The 16,442-nt window shown below is 50.3% G+C and overlaps 1 protein-coding gene across 4 annotated transcripts in view; it reads right to left on the bottom strand.

Moving 5' to 3' along the window:
• LOC121584738 (citron rho-interacting kinase) overlaps positions 1-16,442 on the bottom strand; it is a 116,394-nt gene that overhangs the window by 82,687 nt on the left and 17,265 nt on the right. For all 4 annotated transcript variants that reach the window (XM_041900811.2, XM_041900813.2, XM_041900812.2 and 1 more), the window contains exon 2: positions 608-717. In XM_041900811.2, coding sequence (XP_041756745.1) covers positions 608-616 — 9 coding nt within the window. In that variant the 5' untranslated portion in view covers positions 617-717. The remainder of the gene's footprint in view (positions 1-607; positions 718-16,442) is intronic.

Here is a 16,442-nt window from a genome sequence, read left to right as displayed (position 1 = left end):
TGAACCAAGCCCACAATAAAGAAATGGTGAGGTAAAAGCTGAAGCTATAGGAAGTTATTTCTGCCCCACCTAAGCTAAGCTGCTCATCTCAATATGCATGTGTGGTTTAAGAGATGAGCCAGTAGGGTGATGGATGGACGCAATTAAAGAAGCCATTAGAGCCCCTGAGGAGCACTGAGCGTCAGGTTCGCCAACCGAGACAGATACACAATCACAATACATACAGGAGTGCATAGAACACATACTGTACAGGAGCACAGTCACAACATAACACACAGAAAAGGGTTATGGTATAGAGTCACAGCATTGAGTAGCAACACAGGGCACAACAGGAAGCGACAACACAGAGTACAGTACACCACATAACAACAGCACAATCTCAGAGCAGAGAACCATCAGTCAGTCACAGGACATGAACCGTGTCATGTTAACACAGATTAGTACAGAATCATGGAGCACATAGAACCAACATAAACACATAGGTACAGCACATGGTACAGAATGTTCCTGTGACACAGACTCACAGCAAAGACTACAACAGCAGACCAACTGACAGACACACACAGAGTAACTTCACAGACTCAGAGAATATCAAACGTAAGAGTACCTGTGACATGTCTTGTATCTCTCAATGTCCTCTGCATTTAGTGTATAAGAGTTTGTTTCCAGGGAGCAGGACAGGTCTTATCTAGAGAGCTGAGGGTTGTAGCCACTAATCTGTAGGAGAAAAAAAGAGCGTGGGAGAGAGACAAATGGCAGTATACACTCTATAGGCTATACACAATCTCTCCTGAAAGCACTGGGGCTGACTCAAACCTTTCATTTACAGCACTTATCTTTTCATGTCATACTGTTATACCAGACCGCCTTTTACAGTTATCAAATGGGAAATTATTAGCTCCATTGAATCTATGTTCAATGTTGTAACAACATTATATACAGTGCATTCGGAAAGTATTCAGACCCCTTCCATTTTTCCACATTTTGTTACGTTACAGCCTTATTCTAAAATTGATTAAATAAATGTTTTTCCTCATCAATCTACACACAATACCCCATAATGACAAAGCAAAAACTGGTTTTTAGAAATGTATTAAAAAACAGAAATACCTTATTTACATAAGTATTCAGACCATTTGCTATGAGACTCGAAATTGAGCTCAGATGCATCCTGTTTCCATTGATCATCCTTGAGATGTTTCTACAACTTGAATGGAGTCCACCTGTGGTAAATTAAATTGATTGGACATGATTTGGAAAGGTAAACACCTGTCTATATAAGGTCCCACAGTTGACAGTGCATGTCAGAGCAAAAAACAAGCCATGAGATAGAAGGAATTGTCCATAGAGCTCCGAGACAGGATTGTGTCGAGGCACAGATCTGGGGAAGGGTACTAAAAAATGAAAAATGACATATTTCCGTTTTGTTATTTTTATAAATTTGCTAAAAATTCTAAAAACCTGTTTTTGCTTTGTCATTATGGGGTATTGTGTGTAGATTGATGAGTAATACAAAAAATTGAATCCATTTTAGAATAAAGCTGTAATGGTACAAAATGTGGAAAAAGTCAAGGGGTCTGAATACTTTCCGAATGCACTGTAAATGTACTCTATAACATATAAGAATATTTAAAATCCTGAATTTATTCTTCTGGTAACATGTTGTAGCCTGTCTAGGAATGGGTATAAGAAGAGAAAGCCCTATACAAAAGCTGCTTTTTTAGTGCTATTCATAATCATAATGAATAATTAAACTTTATATTCCAATCAAACAATTAAGCTAATTAAACAATTAAGCTAATCATGTGAAATGCAAGTCATAAAGAATTCAAAAGAACAAAATATCCCTTTCATGCCCACATTGAGAGTTCACAAATTAAAAATCATTAATCAGACCAAGCCCAAGACTACAGGCCCAAGTAGCACAACACTCCACAACACTCCACAACACTCCACAGCACTCCACAACACTCCACAACACTCCACAACACTCCACAACACTCCACAGCACTCCACAACACTCCACAACACTCCACAACACTCCACAACACTCCACAACACTCCACAGCACTCCACAACACTCCACAACACTCCACAACACTCCACAACACTCCACAGCACTCCACAGCACTCCACAACACTCCACAACACTGCACAGCATGCTTTAGATCTTGATACCCCCATGGAGCTCGGAGGTGCTGCACTTAGGGAGACCAGGAGAGGGGCCGTCCCCTGCACCAACTGTGGCCGCAGAGGACACACTGCAGTTCGGTGCTGGAGAGGGTCCCCAGGGAGTCGAGGCAGTAAGCAGAGCACTGATCGACCATCTCAGGTGAGTAGGCATCCGACTCACCCAGAGCTCCCTGTTGGTCAGTTGTTTATAGAGGTTGTATTTCCGGAGTTTTCTCCTCATTCCCAGCATAAGGCGCTAGTAGATTCAGGCGCAGCTGGGAATTTTATTGATTGTCAATATTCTCTTAGGTTAGGGATTCCTACTGTTCGTGTTGATGTGCCTTTTCCTGTCCACGCATTAGATAGTCGCCCGCTAGGGTCAGGTCTAATCAGGGAGGTTACCGCACCACTCTCTATGAGGACGCAGGGGGGTCATGAGGAGAGGATTAGTCTCTATCTGATTGATTCTCCTGCGTATCCTGTGGTGTTGGGACTTCCCTGGTTAACCACTCATGATCCCACTATTTCCTGGCAACAGAGTGCTCTCAGGGATGGTCCAGTCCGTGCTCGGGGATGTGTGTAGGGGTTTCCTTTGGGGGCTACTACGGTGGAGAGTCCAAACCAGGTCTCCACAGTGCACATTCCTTCTGAGTATGCCGATTTGGCTCTCGCCTTCAGTAAGAAGAGGGCGACTAAATTACCACCCCATCGTCCAGGGGATTGTGCGATAAATCTCCAGGTAGGTGCTGCACTTCCCCGGAGTCACGTGTATCCTCTGTCACAGGCGGAGAAGGCGGCTATGGAAACTGAATCGCTGAGACAGGGATACATTCGGCCTTCCACTTCACCTGTTTCCTCAAGTTTCTTTTTCGTAAAGAAGAAAGATGGTGGGTTACGCCCGTGCATTGATTACCGTGGTCTTAATCAGATCACTGTCAAGTACAGCTATCCCTTACCTCTGATAGCATGTATGACGGAATCACTGCATGGAGCGCGCTTCTTCACGAAATTGGATCTCAGGAGCGCGTACAATCTGGTGCGTATTCGGGAGGGAGATGAGTGGAAGATGGCTTTCAGCACTACCTCAGGACACTATGAGTACCTCGTCATGCCATACGGGTTGATGAATGCTCCATCAGTCTTCCAAGCCTTCGTCGATGAGATTTTCAGGGATCTGCACGGACAGGGTGTAGTGGTGTATATTGATGACATCCTCATATACTCTGCTACACGGGCCGAGCATGTGTCCCTGGTGCGTAAGGTACTTGGACGACTGTTGAAGCATGACCTGTATGCCAAGGCGGAGAAATGCTTGTTCTTTCAGGAGTCCATCTCCTTCCTAGGGTACCACATGTCCGCGTCTGGGGTGAAAATGGAGAGTGACCGCATTTAGGCCGTGCGCAATTGGCCGACTCCAACCACGGTGAAGAAGGTGCATACATTTTTGGGATTTGCCAATTACTACCAGAGGTTTATCCGGGGCTTTGGTCAGGTAGCGGCTCCCATTACCTCATTGCTGAAGGGGGGACCGGTGCGTTTACGGTGGTCAGCTGAGGCGGACAGGGCTTTCAATCGTCTGAAGAGCCTGTTTACCTCGGCTCCAGTGCTGGCTCATCCGGATCCCTCCTTGGCCTTCACGGTTAAGGTGGACGCGTTGGAGGCTGGGATAGGTGCTGTACTTTCCCAGCGCTCGGGCACACCACCCAAGCTCCGCCCCTGTGCGTTCTTTTCTAAGAAGCTCAGTCCGGCGGAGCGCAACTATGATGTGGGGGACCGAGAGCTGTTGGCCGCGGTCCAAGCCCTGAAAACGTGGAGACATTGGGTTGAGGGGGCTAACCACCCTTTTCTCATTTTGACTGACCACCGCAATCTGGAGTACATCCGAGCGGCGACGAGATTAAACCCTCGCCAGGCAATGTGGTCAAAGTTTCTCACCGTTTTTGTTTCACCCTTTCGTACAGGCCAGGCTCCCAGAATGCTAAGGCAGATGCTCTGTCCCGACTGTATGACACGGAGGAGAGTTCCGTGGAGCCCACTCCCATACTTCCGGCGTCGTGTCTTGTGGCACCGGTGGTGTGGGAGGTGGATGCGGACATCGAGTGGGCGTTGTGTAATGAACCCACTCCTCCCCAGTGTCCAGAGGGTCGTGTGTACGTTCCGCTGGAGGTCCGCGATCGGTTGATCTATTGGGCTCACACGTCACCCTCCTCTGGTCATCCTGGTATCGGTCGGACAGTGCATTGTCTTAGTGGGAAGTACTGGTGGCCCACCTTAGCTAAGGACGTGAGGGTTTGTTTCTTCCTGCTCGGTGTGCGCCCAGTGTAAGGCTCCTAGACACCTGCCCAGAGGGAAATTGCAACCCCTACCCGTTCCACAACGACCGTGGTCCAACCTATCGGTGGATTTCGTGACGGATCTTCCTCCCTCACAAAGGAATACCACGATCCTGGTCGTTGTGGATCGGTTTTCTAAGTCCTGCTGCCTCATTCCTCTGCCCGGTCTCCCTACGGCCCTACAGACTGCTAAGGCCCTATTTACACACGTCTTCCGGCACTATGGGGTACCTGAGGATATAGTGTCTGATCGGGGTTCCCAGTTCACCTCGAGGGTTTGGAGGGCGTTCATGGAACGTCTGGGAGTCTCGGTCAGCCTTACCTCAGGGTTTCACCCCGAAAGTAACGGGCAGGTGGAGAGAATCAACCAGGAGGTGGGTAGGTTTCTGAGGTCGTATTGCCAGGACCAGCGGGGGGAGTGGTCGGCATTCCTCCCCTGGGCAGAGATAGCCCAAAACTCACTCCGCCACTCCTCCACTAACCTTACTCCATTCCAGTGTGTATTAGGTTATCAGCCGGTTCTGGCACCTTGGCATCAGAGCCAGATCGAGGCACCTGCGGTGGATGAATGGTTTCGGCGCTCGCAGGAGACCTGGAACGCTGCCCATGTGCGCCTACAGCGGGCCATCCCACCACAGTGAGGCTCTCGACCCGAAACCTGCCGGAAGCTGGGTCGGCGGTTTGTGGGGCCTTTCAAAGTCCTGAGGAGATTGATTGAGGTATGTTATAGGTTACAGCTTCCTCCTGAGTATCGTATTAACCCCTCGTTCCATGTGTCTCTCCTCAGGCCGGTGGTAGCTGGTCCACTCCAGGAGTCTGAGATACGGGAGGTCCCTCCGCCCCCACTGGACATCGAGGGGGCACCGGCGTACTCAGTCCGTTCCATCTTAGATTTGAGGCGTCGGGTGGGAGGCCTGCAGTATCTCGTGGAGTGGGAGGGGTACGGTCCGGAGGAGCGGTGCTGGGTCCCTCGGAAGGACATCCTCGATCCCTCCATGTTGAGGGATTTCCACCGTAGTCATCCGACTCGCCCCGCACCGCGTCCTCCTGGCCGTCCCAAGGCCGGTGTCGACGCACGGCTGGAGCCGCGCGTGGGGGGGGGGGGGGTACTGTCACGGATTCTGCCGAGGCTGCCCCTCCTCCTTGCTCGGGCAGGCTGCGGCGTTCGTCGTCACCGAAATACTAGCTACTGCCGATCTATGTTGTATGTGTCTATGTTGCACCTGTTGTCTATGTCACACACCTGTTTCCCATTTGTGTAATCACGCCTACCCTATTTAACCCAGGTGCTCCCAATGTGTCTTGTGCATGGTTGGTTTTCGTTTCGTGTGTCGAAGGTATTGCTGTGTTGTTTTCTTTACTCAAGTTCAGTAAAGTACTTTCCTCGAGTTCTGTGTCCTGCGCCTGACTTCGATCCACCGCATTACACTGACACTCGTTTCAGGATCACACTTATGGGTGTTTTCTGGAATAAGACAAACCTATAAATATTCTGAGTGTGTGTGCACACAGCTGCCTCTTTAACCACCCTTCAAAATACTTGGCAGCCTTTGGGATGGAGAGGCAGGAGAATGAGTGACAGAAGAAGAGTCTAATAAAAGCATGGCTTCTCTCCCACTCCTGCTCACAGCAGCAGCGCAGTGGAGTAGCTTCAACAGCCATAGGCTCAGTGGTTTCACATCACATTCCACATTCCATGATGCAATGTAGAATGCAGCTTCACACAGAACAATCACCAAACCCATAAGATAACACTTCACAGCCAAACATCATGTATCACATCAAATCACATTCTATTTGTCACATACACGTGTTTAGCAGATGTTATTGCAGGTTTAGCGAAATGCTTGAAGAGGCATGTGTGTTCTCCGGACGTGATACCTTGTCCTGGATCTGCTGTTTTGACTGCTCTCTCTCTCTCTCTCTCTCTCTCTCTCTCTCTCTCTCTCTCTGCTCTGCTCTGCTCTGCTCAGCTCAGCTCAACTCAGCTATGAAAAGCCAACTGACATTCACTCCTGAGGTGCTGACCTGTTGCACCCTCTTTAACCACATTATTATTTGACCCTGCTGGTCATCTATGAAGCACATTTGAACTACTTGAAGAACAATCTGGGCTTAATGGCCATGTACTCTTATAATCTCCACCGGCACAGCCAGAAGAGGACTGGCCACCCCTCAGAGCCTGGTTCCTCTCTAGGTTTATTCCTAGGTTCCTGCCTTTCTAGGGAGTTTTTCCTAGCCACCGTGCTTCTATATCTGCATTGCTTGCTCTTTGGGATTTTAGGCTGATTGATTGTAAGAAATGGAGTAGCATATATCCATCATGTAAAATGAACAATGAGCACTGTCTCAATGGAGTATAGCACTGCAGCCTTTTATTTTATTTTGATTTAATCTTTAACTAGGCAAGTCAGTTAAGAACAAATTCTTATTTACAATGCCGGCCTACCAAAAGGTCCTGCGGGGACGGGGGCTGGGATTAAATGTAAAAAATAAAAATTAAATATAGGACAAAACACACATCACGACAAGAGAGACACCACAACACTACATAAAGAGAGACCCAAGACAACAACTTAGCATGGCAGCAACACATGACAACACAGCATGGTAGCAACACAACATGACAACAACATGGTAGCAACACAATATGGCAGCAGCACAACATGGTGGCAGCAGCACAAAACATGGTACAAACATTATTAAGCACAGACAACAGCACAAAGGGCAAGAAGGTAGAGACAACAGTACATCACACGAAGCAGCCACAACTGTCAGTAAGAGCGTCCATGATTGAGTCTTTGAATGAAGAGATGGAGATAAAACTGTCCAGTTTGAGTGTTTCTTGCAGCTTGTTCCAGTCGCTAGCTGCAGCGAACTGAAAAGAGGAGCGACCCAGTGATGTGTGTGCTTTGGGGACCTTTAACAGAATGTGACTGGCAGAACGGGTGTTGTATGTGGAGGATGAGGGCTGCAGTATCTCAGATAGGTGGGAGTGAGGCCTAAGAGGGTTTTATAAATAAGCATCAACCAGTGGGTCTTGCGACGGGTATACAGAGATGACCAGCTTACAGAGGAGTATAGAGTGCAGTGATGTGTCCTATATGTCACGAACAGAAGAGGACCCAAGAGCGCAAGTTCAAATTCAGAGTTCTTTATTCAAGGTTACAGGCGGGAAGAGGAGTCCCAGGGGTGTCAGGGGTCTTTCAGGGTCCTCCTGTGGGTACCTGTGCTCCGGGGGTCACCAAATGTCCGGGGGTGTCCAGTCCAAGTGCTTAGTGTGTGTGTTCCCCAGTGATGGAGCGGCGTATCGGGCTGAGGGTGGTGAAACGTCTGGGCACGCTCATCTGGTGGTCGGAGACCTGGGGGACACACACACACAACAGCAATATGAATGGCAGGCAGAAGTACAGATCAGGGCTGGGCAAATATCGTGGTGAGAGACAGAAGGCAGAAACGAGTTACCGGAGGGGCTGAAGATCGGAGAGTAGTCGAGGTCCAGAAGGCAGGTTGGGATAGACGGGGCAGTAGAACAAGGAGGCAGTCAAGAAAGGATCGGTATCACAAACAGGAGTCAGAGCGCAGACAGGCAGGTTACTGGTCCGGGTTTGAAGACGATCTGACAGGGCTTGGCTGAAAACCAGGGCTTGATATACTGGGAGAGGTAGTGGGGAAATGCAGTTCAGCTGGCAGAGTAATTAGAACAGAGTGAGGCAAGGTGAGGATGGTGAGTGGGAAATGCAGTGCAGCTGGCCAGGTAACAAGAGCAGAGCAGGGCAGGTGGAGCTAGTTAGGCTGAGTAGAGAGAGGGAGGTGAGCAGAGTGGAAGATAATTGAATGCAATTAATGTTGCTACCAGGGAGAGAGAGTGCTCATGACAGGACCCCCCCTCCAAGGGACGGCCCCAGAAGTCCCAAGAACAACATCATGCCGGGAGGGTGGAGGGGAGCAGGCGGCGGGTCAGAACTCCTCCGAGCGGTCCGAGTGAATCTCCTCATCCTCAGAAGGAGCTGGAGGGTCACGGTCGGGGAGACAGGACAGGCACTGAGACAGGAGCAGGGCGGGCCGGACGGCTAGGAACCCCTCTTGGACGGCCCCTACGGATTGCAGGCTGATCAGGATGTAGTCGGTGGAAGTCAGTGATAAGGGTCCGGTCCACTATCCTCCTGGCCGGGATCCAGGTCCTCTCCTCTGGACCATATCCCTCCCAATCAACGAGGTACTGGAGACCCCTACCCCTTCGCCTAGAGCGGAGCAGCCGCCGGACGGTGAAGACAGGACCGCCATCTACGAGGCGCGGAGGAGGTGGCGCCGGAGCTGCAGGGACCAGGGGACTTTCATGGACCGGCTTGACCTTGGAGACGTGGAAGGTGGGGTGGACCCGCATGGAAGCGGGCAACTGAAGTCGGACCGCCGTTGGACTGATGACTTTCTGCACAGGAAAAGGACCAATGAAGCGAGGGCCAGCTTTCGTGATACAACCCGCAGCGGCAGATCCCGGGCAGACAGCCAGACCTTCTGACCAACCCGGTAAGTAGGTGCTGGGGTCCTCCGTCGGTTGGCACCGACGGCGTAGCTGGTTCCAGACTTCAGGAGCACAGTGCGAGCCTGGGCCCAAGTGCGGCGGCAGCGGCGGGCATACGCAAGAGCAGACGGACAGGTGGCATCCGCCTCCTGGCTGGCAAACAGTGGAGGTTGATACCCGTAGACACACTGAAAGGGGGAGAGCCCGGTGGAGGAACTGGTGAGTGAATTATGGGCATATTCCACCCAGAGCAGGTGTTGAGCCCAGGCCCGGGGATTTTGGGAAGCCACACACCTCAGTGCCTTCTCCAGCTCCTGGTTCATGCGTTCAGTCTGGCCGTTTGACTGCGGGTGGAATCCAGACGATAGGCTGGCGGTGGCCCCAAGGAGATGACAGAACTCCTTCCAAAAGGTTGCTGAGAATTGCGGGCCCCGGTCTGACACTATATCCTGGGGTAGGCCATGGATACGAAACACATGTTCCAGGACCACCTGGGAGGTCTCTTTAGCAGAGGGTAGTTTGGGAAGGGGCACGAAGTGGGTCATCTTACTAAAGCGGTCAACAATGGTAAGGATGACTGTGTGTCCGTCAGAGGGCGGAAGGCCCGTAACAAAGTCCAGTGAAACGTGGGACCAGGGCCTCTTGGGTATGAGTAGGGGTTGCAGCAACCCAGCAGGAGGCTGGTTGGGAGTCTTGTTTCGGTTACAAGTGGGACAAGCTCGGATGAATTCTCGGACATCCCGTCTCATCCCCCCGCCACCAGAACCGCTGGCGGACCAGATGAAGGGTGCGAGTGATGCCGGGATGACAGGCCAGACGGGATTCGTGCCCCCACTGAATCACAGGTGACCTGAGATTTGCTGGAACAAACAGACGGTTGGGGGCGCTGGTGCTTGGACCTGGCTGGTCCCGAAGAGCCTCCATGACCTGCTTCTCGATCTCCCAGGTGAGGGCCGCTACGACCAAGTGGCTGGGAAGAATGGGAGCTGTCATGGCGGTGGTCTCGTCCTTCTGAAACATCCGGGAAAGAGCATCAGGTTTGATGTTGCGAGATCCCGGGCGGTAGGAGAGCGTGAAATTGAAGCGCGTAAAGAACAGAGACCACCGCTGTTGACGGGAGTTCAGCCTCCTGGCTGTTTGGATATACTCCAGGTTCTTGTGGTCTGTCCACACTACGAATGGTTCCTTTGACCCCTCTAACCAGTGCCGCCATTCTTCAAGGGCGAGCTTGACAGCCAACAGCTCGCGGTTCCCAATGTCGTAGTTGCATTCGGCAGGGGTTAGCCGACGGGAGTAGAAGGCACAGGGGTGCATCTTGCCATCCTCAGCTGCTCTTTGAGAAAGCACTGCACCCACTCCCACGTCCGAAGCATCTACCTCCACCACAAACTGCCTTGCTGCATCTGGCATCTGGAGGATGGGAGCAGAAGTGAAACATGTCTTGAGGATATTGAAGGCCTTATCAGCAGCTGATGTCCATTGGTACGGTTGTTTAGTGCTGGTTAGCGCCGTGAGGGGTGCAGCCACTGTGCTATAGTTTCTGATGAATCTCCTATAAAAGTTGGCAAAGCCCAGGAACTGTTGCAACTTCTTCCGAGACTCAGGAACTGGCCAGGAAGTGACAGCCGACACCTTCGTGAGATCCATCTGAATGCTGCCCTCGGTCACCACATACCCCAGGAATGAAACGGTCTTGGCATGGAACTCGCACCTCTCTGCCTTCACGAAAAGAGAGTTCTCCAGCAGGCGGCGCAGGACCAACCGGACGTGGTGCGTGTGTTCTGACAGAGTCTTTGAGAATATTAAAATATCGTCAAGGTACACAAATACGAACGTATTTAGCATGTCCCTGAGGATATCATTCACTAGGGCTTGAAAAACTGCTGGGGCATTGGTGAGGCCGAAGGGCATGACGAGATATTCATAGTGGCCGGTTGGTGTGTTGAACGCTGTCTTCCATTCGTCTCCCTCCCTCATCCGCACCAGATGGTAGGCATTGCGAAGGTCCAGCTTAGTGAATACAGTGGCTCCCTGCAGCAGTTCGAAGGCAGACGAAAGTAAGGGCAGTGGGTAGCGACTCTTAACCGTGATGTCGTTCAGACCCGGTAATCTATGCATGGACGAAGAGAACCGTCCTTCTTGCCGACAAAGAAGAATCCCGGCTCCTGCGGGGAAGACGACGGTCTAATTATCCCGGAGGCAAGAGAGTCATTAATGTAGTCCTCCATGGCCTTTCTTTCCGGGGCTGACAGTGAATACAGACGACCCTTGGGAGGTGCTGTGCCAGGCAGGAGATCAATCGCGCAGTCATAGGGTCTGTGTGGGGGTAGAGATGTCGCCTTGGATTTGTTGAACACCTCTTTCAGGCTGTGGTAACAGGCCGGAACATTGGATATGTCGGAGGTAGCGCTAGATCCTTCCCGGTGAACGGGCAGGGTGGCCCCCTTAAACAGGTCTGGTGACAACTCCTTCCCCACTCACGGACTGTTCCTGTCTCCCAGTCGATGTGGGGGTTGTGCTGACGGAGCCACGGGTATCCAAGAATGAGTGGTTGGCCAGGTGAGTGTAGGAGGTGAAACTGGATGGACTCCTGGTGGTTTCCTGACAGCAGGATTGTCACAGGGGCGGAGATATGAGTGACAGTGCCAAGATGATGCCCATCCAGGGCTCGTGCAGGAATGGGTTGTGTCAGTTGATGATGGTTCACGCCCAGTTGCTGTGCAAGCTCAGGGTCCATGATGTTTGCTTCGGCTCCGGAATCCACAAGGGCGGCCAATGTATGAGTCTTGTCAGAAAGCTGAAGGCGGAGATGAAGCAGGGTCTTTCGGATGGAGGGAGACTGAAGGCTTGTTGAGCTCACCCGGATCTCCCCTACACCTGGTGAGCTGCGGCTTTTGCCGGACAAGTAGCGACACGGTGATTCTCGCCACCACAGTAGAGGCAAAGGTTGGAGCTTAGGCGGCGCCGACGCTCCTCGGGAGTCAGAGAGGCACGGCCAATCTCCATGGGCTCAGGCTGATTGAGTTGGCTATGGGACTTGACAGGCAGGGGCTGGACAGAAGCGGTATCGACCCGAGTACGGATGGCAGGTTGACTGAGACGGCCCTTCTCCCTCCTCCGGGTCTGTATACGGCGGTCAATGCGAACGGCAAGGTCAATGGCGGCATCAAGCGTTGAGGGCGGGTCATGGGAAACAAGCTCGTCCCTGATATAGTCCGCCAGGCTATGGAGGAAGGCTTGCACCAGTGCCTCTGGGTTAAACGAGCTGTGACTGGCCAGGGTACGAAAGTCAATGGAGAAGTCTGCCACTGTCCGATTGCCCTGACGGATGGTGAGCAGAGCTTGTGACGCTTCGGCTGTTGGCGAGCCTAGGTCAAAGACCTTTAACATCTCCTCCTCAAAGGCACTGAAGGAGGCACAGGCTGGGGTTTGCCGGTCGAATTCCGCCGTTCCCCACAACCGAGCTCGACCGGTGAGATGTGTGATGACATACCCCACCTTGGCTCCCTCTGTTGAGAAAGTCCTGGGCTGTAGTGCAAACTGGATTCGGCAGCTGCTCAAGAATGGTCTTACTTGCTTCTGGTTGCCATCAAAACGTTCCGGGTTCCCAATCCTTGGTTCAGGAGCGTGGGGATCTGGTGGCAGCACTGCCGGGCCTGCAGCATTGGGACCTCCAGCGGAGGGATGAAGGAGTATCGGTGGTACAGGAACAAAAGGACCAGGGGGGGTGCAGGTGGAGTAGCCGGGCTTGAGAGTAGTTGCAGGGCTTGGGCTAGCTGTTGTTGCTGCAGTTGGAACTGTTGTTGCTGCTGGTTGAATAGCTGGAGAAGGGAAGCGATGTCGCCAGCCATCTGATTTATGTCTCCCTCAGAGCGTTCCAGTCGCTGTAGGGCAGTCCTCTCTGGCTCTTCCTCCATCGTGGTCAGGGAGTGCGCTGGGTCCATGATGGTCAGATCGTTCTGTCACGAACAGAAGAGGACCCAAGAGCGCAAGTTCAAATTCAGAGTTCTTTATTCAAGGTTACAGGCGGGAAGAGGAGTCCCAGGGGTGTCAGGGGTCTTTCAGGGTCCTCCTGTGGGTACCTGTGCTCCGGGGGTCACCAAATGTCCGGGGGTGTCCAGTCCAAGTGCTTAGTGTGTGTGTTCCCCAGTGATGGAGCGGCGTATCGGGCTGAGGGTGGTGAAACGTCTGGGCACGCTCATCTGGTGGTCGGAGACCTGGGGAACACACACACACAACAGCAATATGAATGGCAGGCAGAAGTACAGATCAGGGCTGGGCAAATATCGTGGTGAGAGACAGAAGGCAGAAACGAAAGTTACCGGAGGGGGCTGAAGATCGGAGAGTAGTCGAGGTCCAGAAGGCAGGTTGGGATAGACGGGGCAGTAGAACAAGGAGGCAGTCAAGAAAGGATCGGTATCACAAACAGGAGTCAGAGCGCAGACAGGCAGGTTACTGGTCCGGGTTTGAAGACGATCTGACAGGGCTTGGCTGAAAACCAGGGCTTGATATACTGGGAGAGGTAGTGGGAAATGCAGTTCAGCTGGCAGAGTAATTAGAACAGAGTGAGGCAAGGTGAGGATGGTGAGTGGGAAATGCAGTGCAGCTGGCCAGGTAACAAGAGCAGAGCAGGGCAGGTGGAGCTAGTTAGGCTGAGTAGAGAGAGGGAGGTGAGCAGAGTGGAAGATAATTGAATGCAATTAATGTTGCTACCAGGGAGAGAGAGTGCTCATGACACTATAAGGAGCATTGGTGTCAAATCTGATGGCCGAATGGTAAAGAACATCTAGTCGCTCGAGAGCATTCTTACCTGATGATCTATAAATTACGTCTCCGTAATCTAGCATGGGTAGGATGGTCATCTGAATCAGGGTTAATTTGGCAGCTGGGGTGAAAGAGGACCGATTATATTAGAGGAAACCAAGTCTAGATTTAACCTTAGCCTGCAGCTTTGATATGTGCTGAGAGAAGGACAGTGTACTGTCTAGCCATACTCCCAAGTACAGTGGGGGAAAAAAGTATTTAGTCAGCTACCAATTGTGCAAGTTCTCCCACTTAAAAAGATGAGAGAGGCCTGTAATTTTCATCATAGGTACATGTCAACTATGACAGACAAAATGAGGGAAAAAAATCCCGAAAATCACATTGTAGGATTTTTAATGAATTTATTTGCAAATTATGGTGGAAAATAAGTATTTGGTCAATAACAAAAGTTTCTCAATACTTTGTTATATACCCTTTGTTGGCAATGACACAGGTCAAACGTTTTCTGTAAGTCTTCACAAGGTTTTCACACACTGTTGCTGGTATTTTGGCCCATTCCTCCATGCAGATCTCCTCTAGAGCAGTGATGTTTTGGGGCTGTCGCTGGGCAACACAGACTTTCAACTCCCTCCAAAGATGTTCTATGGGGTTGAGATCTGGAGACTGGCTAGGCCACTCCAGGACCTTGAAATGCTTCTTACGAAGCCACTCCTTCGTTGCCCGGGCGGTGTGTTTAGGATCATTGTCATGCTGAAAGACCCAGCCATGTTTCATCTTCAATGCCCTTGCTGATGGAAGGAGGTTTTCACTCAAAATCTCACGATACATGGCCCCATTCATTCTTTCCTTTACACGGATCAGTCGTCCTGGTCCCTTTGCAGAAAAAAGCCCCAAAGCATGATGTTTCCACCCCCATGCTTCACAGTAGGTATGGTGTTCTTTGGATGCAACTCAGCATTCTTTGTCCTCCAAATACGACGAGTTGAGTTTTTACCAAAAAGTTCTATTTTGGTTTCATCTGACCATATGACATTCTCCCAATCCTCTTCTGGATCATCCAAATGCACTCTAGCAAACTTCAGACGGGCCTGGACATGAACTGGCTTAAGCAGGGGGACACGTCTGGCACTGCAGGATTTGACTCCCTGGCGGCGTAGTGTGTTACTGATGGTAGGCTTTGTTACTTTGGTCCCAGCTCTCTGCAGGTCATTCACTAGGTCCCCCTGTGTGGTTCTGGGATTTTTGCTCACCGTTCTTGTGATCATTTTGACCCCACGGGGTGAGATCTTGTGTGGAGCCCCAGATCGAGGGAGATTATCAGTGGTCTTGTATGTCTTCCATTTCCTAATAATTGCTCCCACAGTTGATTTCTTCAAACCAAACTGCTTACCTATTGCAGATTCAGTCTTCCCAGCCTGGTGCAGGTCTACAATTTTGTTTCTGGTGTCCTTTGACAGCTCTTTGGTCTTGGCCATAGTGGAGTTTGGAGTGTGACTGTTTGAGGTTGTGGACAGGTGTCTTTTATACTGATAACAAGTTCAAACAGGTGCCATTAATACAGGTAACGGGTGGAGGACAGGGGAGCCTCTTAAAGAAGAAGTTACAGGTCTGTGAGAGCCAGAAATCTTGCTTGTTTGTAGGTGACCAAATACTTATTTTCCACCATAATTTGCAAATAAATTCATTAAAAATCCTACAATGTGATTTTCTGGAAAAAATAATCTCAATTTGTCTGTCATAGTTGACGTGTACCTATGATGGAAATTACAGGCCTCTCTCATCTTTTTAAGTGGGAGAACTTGCACAATTGGTGGCTGACTAAATACTTTTTTCCCCCACTGTACTTGTATGAGGTGACTACCTCAAGCTCTAAACCCTCAGAGGTATTAATCACACCGGTGGGGAGAGGAGTATTCTTCTTACCAAACTACAAGACCTTTGATGTAATTGCCTTAGGCAATGTGTATTTGCATGGTACATAACATTATCACATATCACATGCATGGCATGATTGATGTAATTAGATGCTCTGGAGAGATCCCACCCTCCTTACATTTTACATTAGTCATTTAGCAGACACTCTTATCCAGAGCGACTTACAGTTAGTGAGTGCATACATTTTCTTACTGGCCCCCCGTGGGAAATAAACCCACAACCCTGGCGTTGCAAGCGCCATGCTCTACCAACTGAGCTACAGGTGACTCCTTCCCCAACACAATGCTTAGAAACCACCAGAAACCTGTGAAATAAATCAACAGATTTTGTTTTATCTCCTCTCAAGGTCTGTTGATTTACAGTATCTCAGAATCAGAAACTGTCATATCCCATGTGATATGTCAAAACAAGTTGATGCATTTATTATCATGGTGCATTGGGTTTGTATTTGTATTTATTATGGATCCCCATTAGCTGCTGCCAAGGGTCCAGCAAAATGAAGGCAGTTATACAATTTTAAAAACATTACAATACATTCACAACAGATTTCACAAAACATTAAATGCGTGCCCTCAGGCCCCTACTCTACTACCACATATCTACAACACAAAATCCATGTTCCTGTTTGATTTTGGAGTAGGCTGTCAACAGCATGTACTGTGACACTATGATATGCTTTCTGATTATGTCAACAATGCCTCTAGGCATATTTG

Source organism: Coregonus clupeaformis, chromosome 16 (genome assembly GCF_020615455.1).
Source record: "Coregonus clupeaformis isolate EN_2021a chromosome 16, ASM2061545v1, whole genome shotgun sequence".
Lineage (NCBI taxonomy): Eukaryota > Metazoa > Chordata > Actinopteri > Salmoniformes > Salmonidae > Coregonus > Coregonus clupeaformis.
The sequence above is the reverse complement of the archived record's forward strand: the minus strand, read 5'-3'. Positions and strand labels throughout refer to the sequence as shown.